Genomic DNA, 6,640 nt, shown 5'->3' on the forward strand with positions numbered 1-6,640 from the left:
CTAAGAGGGGTTAAAGATAACCGAGCACCCAAACAGGTGTACTCCTCGACATTGATACTTATTTTACGCCCCTTTCATTTGATTGCATCGCCCTAAAATTTATCATGATGAAACCCTAGACAGAATCCCAATTCGTCACCATAAACCCCGTCAGCTCTCCCTCATCCTAGTCGATCTTCTACTCAGTAATCAATTAGGGTTTCATACATTCTTTGCTTACCTGCAATCCGAGTCATGGACGCCCAAAGAGCCTTGCTAGATGAGCTCATGGGTTCAGGTTTATATTTTCTATATGTTCTTGCACAATCCTTGTCATTCTCGTATTTATGTTTTCGGTTTTATTTGGTTTTAATTTTGGGATTCTGGATTTGGATTAAGCTTAAGTCCATCGCAATTGGTGCATGTTAGGACCTGAAATTTTGAAACCCTAATTATCTGAATTGATGTGATGGCTTATGTTTTTTTGGTTATTGGTGGTGTGTTTTTAGCTCGCAATTTGACTGAAGAAGAGAGAAGGGGACACAAGGAGATCTCTTGGGATGATAAGGAAGTATGTGGCTTCTACATGGTGAAATTTTGCCCACACGATCTGTTCGTGAATACTCGAAGTGATCTAGGTGGGTTTTGCATTAACCTCCTCTATTATATTCAACTAGCTTCTCTATGTTAATGTTCGGATAGATTGAAAAATAAAATTTGTCTGTTTAACAACTCTCCTTTTTTGTCCCTTTCAAGCTTCAAAAAGGCGTACTTATATTTAAGTAAAAGAATTTCAATGGAAAACTCAAAACAGTAGTTGATAAAGCAAGCCACAACAATAGTTACCTTGAAATCGGGACTAACCACTTGGGAGATTTAACTTAACATGTTACTTTAGGCAGAATTTAATGAAAGGCAATTGAAAGAGTTATGGATTCTTTATCATGAAGTTCAACATGTTGATTCTTTTTCTGTATTGTTTCTTTTCTCAGGTCCATGCCCTAAAATCCATGATCCGAAGTTGAAAGAAAGGTAACAAATTGAACTCTGAAACATGTTTTATAAACTGTAATAGACTGTTATTTGAATCTGATTACTTTTTGCTTTTATGATTTATAGCTTTGAGAGCTCTCCAAGGCATGATTCTTATGTGCCAAGATTTGAAGCAGAACTTGCTCATTTCTGTGAAAAATTGGTACGAACTTTTTCGCATAGATTTGATATGATGCTTCTTGTTACATAATATGGTAAGATTTTTATATTTTCTTGCAACAATTTCAGGTGATGGACTTAGATAGGAGAGTTAGACGTGGACGTGAGAGACTTGCTCAAGAGGTTGAAGTTCCTCCTCCTCCTCCAATTCCAGCTGAGAAATCCGAACAACTATCTGTTCTAGAAGAAAAAATCAAGAACCTTCTAGAATCAGTGGAGGCACTTGGGGAAGCTGGAAAGGTGGATGAAGCCGAAGCACTCATGAGAAAGGTACTAAAAGTAAAAGGGTTCTTCTTGGTTTCTAAAAAAAACTTTGATTTTTGATTCTTGAATCTTGATTCCCATTTTGTACAGGTGGATCTGCTTAACATTGAGAAAACCGCATTGACCCTTCAACCACAGAATGAAAAAGTTCTAATGCTTGCTCAAGAAAAGAAAATGGCTCTTTGTGAAACATGTGGTTCCTTTTTGATAGCAAATGATGCTCTTGAAAGAACCCAATCCCATGTCACTGGAAAACAGCATATCGGTTATGGATTGGTCAGAGATTTCCTTTCTGAATACAAAGTAAGCAAATTTCAAGATTCAAAATCTTGTTTTCTTCTTCATTTTCTTTTTCTGTAAAAACTCAAAAACTGATTACAGGAGGCAAAGGAGAAGGCAAGGGAAGAGGAAAGATTAGCAAGGGAGAAAGAAGCAGAAGAAAGAAGGAAACAAAGAGAAAAAGAAATTGAAGGTAAACACAGAAGTGGATCTGCTGACAGGGACAAGAATCGTTACAGTGACAGGTCATCACGTGATCGAAACCGAGGATCTCGGGATTCTGGAAGAACATCGGATCGTAGGGCCCACAACAACAGTTACAGAAATGGAGGTGGTGGGGACAGGAGAGGGGATAGATACAGGGACAGAAGCAGGTCTCATTCCCCTAGACATGGTGGAAGAAGAAGGTCATCCAGAAGTCCGTATTAGTGAGAGAGAAAGATTGTAGAAAAATCAAAAATGTCCAAGTCAGAAGAGGTAGACTTTTTATTTTTCAAAAAAAAAAAAATTCTATATAACTACCCGTAATAGAAATTCTATGAATGCGTGTGTTTTGGAGTCTTAAAATGTGTTTTGGTTTTTGTTCATGGGAGAAGTGAAGTGAAGTGAACCTGTTTTTTGTTCTCACAGCTTTGTTGAGATATAACTAAAGGAGAAAAAGAGTCTTAAGGGAGGTATTTTACTTAAATTGTTGTTGCGTAATAATAATAATGATCTGTTTTCATAATCTTTGGTTGGTGACTAATTGTTTTAAAGGGGTAGTTTTATACAAATAGAACACAAAGATTTGGTGAAAGAAATCATCATGATGGTTTTCCCATGGTTTGAGGTAACCCCACCCACAATTAAATCTTCAATCTTTACAATGAGGTTTATGAATGATAAAGAGATGATATGATATGCATGATGCAGCCTCTGAATCTGAATCTGAAGTTGGTTTTTGTATGTGTTGAATGATTCTTTTACAAAAAAGGTGTTGAAGAAGCTCATAGAGGTAACCAAAGCTTGAAACTTGAAACTGTAACATTTTGTTTTTGCAGGGAAGTTAGATCACATTTGTGATCAGTTTAATACTTTGCTATTAAACTGTTTTGATGTTTTTAGAATGTATTTGAGATATTTCAAACATTTTTTTTCAATATAAACTTTGTAAAATGTTGATGTCTGCATTTAGAACATAAAGTTTTTGAGATCTTGTATCAAAGGATCTTAATCTAGGCATTTTGCCATCCCGAACCAACTTGATTAATTTGAGTGTAAAAAGTTATTGGGAAAAAGAAAAACCTCCTTTTTTGTACAAACACCAAATTTTTCTTTATTTTCATATGTTGGGTTTCATGTTTCTTCAATCTTCGACACTTTTATGGTAAGTGTGAAGTTTTAGTTTGAACTTGTTAAATAAGTTGGGTTTTAATTAAAACATGATGAGAATAATGAAATGTAACGTGATAGGAGTTGTAGGAAAGTCTTTTGAGTTGGGGACTTTAGTAGGGTTGACTATGGTGCTTTGAGGTGGAAGATCATGTGGGTATTTGTGCTAAGGATCACCCAAAATTTTGGTTCAAGAATCACACATAGGATCAAACTATAAATAATGATAATAATAAAAAGATAAAATAAGAAAAGGACAACATAAAGGAAAATTCGTCATGCCACAAGCATTTAACGGTTAGACGTAGTTAGCCTGTAAGTTTTTTAAACCACATAAATGAGCAGTGTCAAAGAAGCATTATTTTCATAGGTATTTGTAGGCAACCCAATTACAAATACACAAAGTACCTCATTATTGTATTTTTGTTGAGTGTAATGTTGAAGTCAGCGATTTTTCTTCTCTACACAATCACAAGTCATGATGTTGATATAGAATTTAGAATTTTTCATAATCACACGGTTTCACCATGGCTCCACATCATAAGAGGCCAAGTCAAAGTCCAAATCCGAAAGGCAAAAGACTAGAACCTATATACGACCTTAGAAGCTCTTCATCCTTTGATGATAGACTCTAAAAATCGATTAGGTTATTTATCCTCTTTTAAGTTCATGTCAAGAATGAGTACCAATTGGGCAATCATTCTGAATCCTGTCTTATAAAAAATAAAAATAAGAGAAAAATGCAAATTTGGACCCTGTGCCGTTTTTTGAGGTTTTGGTCTATATTCAAAAATGGCAAATTTGGTCCTATTAGTCGGTTTCATTATGGTTTTGGTCCCTGGAGATAACCCCTCTCATCCGTTAACTCAATATATGTGCCTCTCATGTGAGTGTATTTCAATCATTTTACATCTCATCTCTCCTTAATCTATTACTTTCATCCGTGAAGAACCTTAATTTGTGACAAACATCTCTCTTGCTTCTGTCTTTCCTATCATTCAAACTCACAATCATCAACAAGTTCACCATCTTCAAGCTCTCACTCTCTTCTCACCAATGACATCATCACCTAATCAAATGTACTTCAAATAACTTTTTTAGTTGTTTCAGACATGATAGTTATGATGATGATTACACACACATTGTTCATATTAAAATGGGACGATTTTACAAAACACCCCAAGATTTAACTTTGGGAAAAAAACGAACTACATTTAAACGTAAAAAAAAGCTTAAAACTTGAACCTTTAACTTTCAAAACCCTGGACCTTCAACACCATAAACCTTCAAACCTAACGTGAACCTTCAAAACATTGAACCCTATCAAGAATTGCCATCCCATGCTTCACTCTATGACCAAAGACCTACAAAAGATTAATCATCGCCACAAGGATCTCCAAATCTTTAGCTCTAGAGATCAAGAGATAAAGTTGTGTGATTTACCTTTTTGTGTAGTATGGGAACCAATTAAGCTATTGAAGCATCTCACCCTTTTCATAATACCTTGCCATTATATCGTCACATTAATTCCAGAACAAGTTTATGTTTTCGAAGCCCTTTCATAGATCGTATTTTATTTCACCGATAAGTTGGGACTCAATTCTCTATTTTCTCGCCATTGATTGTTAGCTAGAAAAGATAGGTTTTTTTTTTTTTTTTTGAAGCTTAAGTAATATTTGAATATGTTTTTTATGTGTGGATTATGGTTGTTTATAAGGACAAGCTCATTACCCATTTTTAGTTATTACACTAAAAAGACCCTTTGGTTGTTTCATATGCGTAGATAATAATTATTGTTTAAACACTGGATTTATTTGTTTAGGAAATGAATACCATAATTACATACATATCTAGAGCCTAGTAGAAATAATATCTTAAGGAACTATTTATATACTCTTTTATATGCTTATAAAAAGTCATAAATTAGCCATACATATCTAGTATATCACATAATACTATGAATCTATTTCACAATTTCTTTATCATTTAGATTGGTAATGGCCAACATCCACCTTATAAATGAAGAATACATGCACTAGATTGCATCCTATTATTCAGAGGAGATAAGGAAACATAACAAAGAAACTCAAACTCGCTCTTTAATGTTGAAAAGACTTAATTATCTGTCGATGAAGAAACTAGGACGATTTTGTTATTTCCATTCATAGCGACCACAAGGAACATGGTTCCTAAGTATCCCAATACTTACTTATTTTCTTGATGATGATGATTGGGATGGATTTACATTATAGAACCGGTGTGTTGATCCTTAAAACTTGAACTTGGAATAGTTGGTATCTTCAATTTTGACGACCCTAATACGCCATTAAAATTCATAAAGGCATATGACCACAAACATGTTTTTGCATGATTTGGTGGTCCTATAATGAAAACATTTGTCCGACTCTATATTCAAATCTTCTTTATCGTTAAACATTTGACGAATCAAGACATGTGAAGTATGCTCATAGCACAATGGCATTTTATGAATGATAGCTGGTTCTAGGTTAATCGATAAAGGAGGCATACACGAGAAAACATTGAAATCTTTATTACCTTTGTTTGCTTCATTCTCCACATCATAATCATTCATTCGAATATATTTATCCACTAAATCACCATCAATGTTCTCCTTGTATGATATCCTTTACAACAATCATAATTTTCTCTGCATATGGAGATGGGTCTGCTTTAGAATCATTAAGCCAAAAGATACGGGCTCCATTTGCAGTCCTTGATGCACCAATATCACATGTATGTTCCTCATTGAGAACATTCTTATATTTACATTGGACTGACATTGGTTAACATAATCCAAAGACCTAATATGAGAAATCATCATAGTTGGGACTTGATTGCTACTGGATGTTGATCCCTTGAACTCTATGCCCCAAAATCGACAGCATACAACATAGTTGTATGTGAATACACATAACGAACAATATCTAAATAGTCATTTACCTCATCATCTAGACAACAGTGCCACCCATGTGGCACTCTTTTATATTTATATGATAATATTATCAACACACGTAATTTTATAGCCACCAAATTAATCAATCCATAATAGGTTACATCCAAAGGCAAATTCTAAGTGTGATTATAGTTAACATTTGTTGGACATATATTCCCAAACACCATTAACATTCTCTCACACCCCTCCACTATAAGGAACTACTTTAATATTACCATTTTGTTAATTTATTATTGATTTAAATAAATAGGAAGATAAAGATAATAGAATAAACTGATAGTAGGATTTTGAAATACGGATCTATCTATAAAGACAGCTAAATTGCGAAATTAAAACATATTGCTAATCATTTGCGATGGATGATATGACATGATTTATTTTTATTTTTTAAAAATTTAGTAAACGACAAGTTTACTTCAAATTACCAAATGACCATATATTTCTTAAAAGAACCAAACAACCATGTTTTTTCTTAGAAATGCCAAAAGACAATATTGGAGGTTACAAACGATAATATCACAAAAAGACATTAAATAATTTATCAAGCAATGTGTAAGAGAC

The 6,640-nt window shown here is 33.9% G+C and overlaps 1 protein-coding gene across 6 annotated transcripts; it reads left to right on the forward strand.

The window, feature by feature from the left end:
• Positions 1 to 2,889, forward strand: LOC145015407 (LUC7 N terminus domain-containing protein). Of its 6 annotated transcripts, none has more exons than XR_013665862.1 (9): positions 1 to 277; positions 489 to 617; positions 972 to 1,011; positions 1,099 to 1,174; positions 1,261 to 1,461; positions 1,546 to 1,758; positions 1,837 to 2,408; positions 2,491 to 2,563; positions 2,647 to 2,889. XR_013665862.1 is itself a non-coding variant. In XM_078973876.1 (8 exons), exons 1-7 carry the CDS (start codon positions 235 to 237, stop codon positions 2,161 to 2,163), a joined length of 1,029 nt encoding a protein of 342 aa, XP_078830002.1. In that variant the 5' UTR covers positions 1 to 234; the 3' UTR covers positions 2,164 to 2,211; positions 2,331 to 2,461. The 6 variants fall into 6 exon arrangements, 3 of the variants coding, with proteins under 3 accessions (XP_078830002.1, XP_078830001.1, XP_078830000.1); XR_013665863.1 differs by having other exon boundaries at positions 1,837 to 2,211; positions 2,365 to 2,408; positions 2,491 to 2,889; XR_013665861.1 differs by having other exon boundaries at positions 2,491 to 2,889.
• Positions 2,890 to 6,640: the final 3,751 nt, after the last annotated feature.

This window comes from Lactuca saligna, chromosome 9 (assembly GCF_052625555.1).
Source record: "Lactuca saligna cultivar CGN05327 chromosome 9, ASM5262555v1, whole genome shotgun sequence".
NCBI lineage: Eukaryota > Viridiplantae > Streptophyta > Magnoliopsida > Asterales > Asteraceae > Lactuca > Lactuca saligna.

Excerpts from the sequence above, each read along its gene's own strand:
- LOC145015407 (XM_078973874.1), top strand. The coding sequence starts at position 235 with ATGGACGCCCAAAGAGCCTTGCTAGATGAGCTCATGGGTTCAG. Across the intron at positions 278-488 it reads AGATGAGCTCATGGGTTCAG|CTCGCAATTTGACTGAAGAA; the intron begins GTTTATATTTTC and ends GTGTGTTTTTAG. Across the intron at positions 618-971 it reads GAATACTCGAAGTGATCTAG|GTCCATGCCCTAAAATCCAT; the intron begins GTGGGTTTTGCA and ends TTCTTTTCTCAG.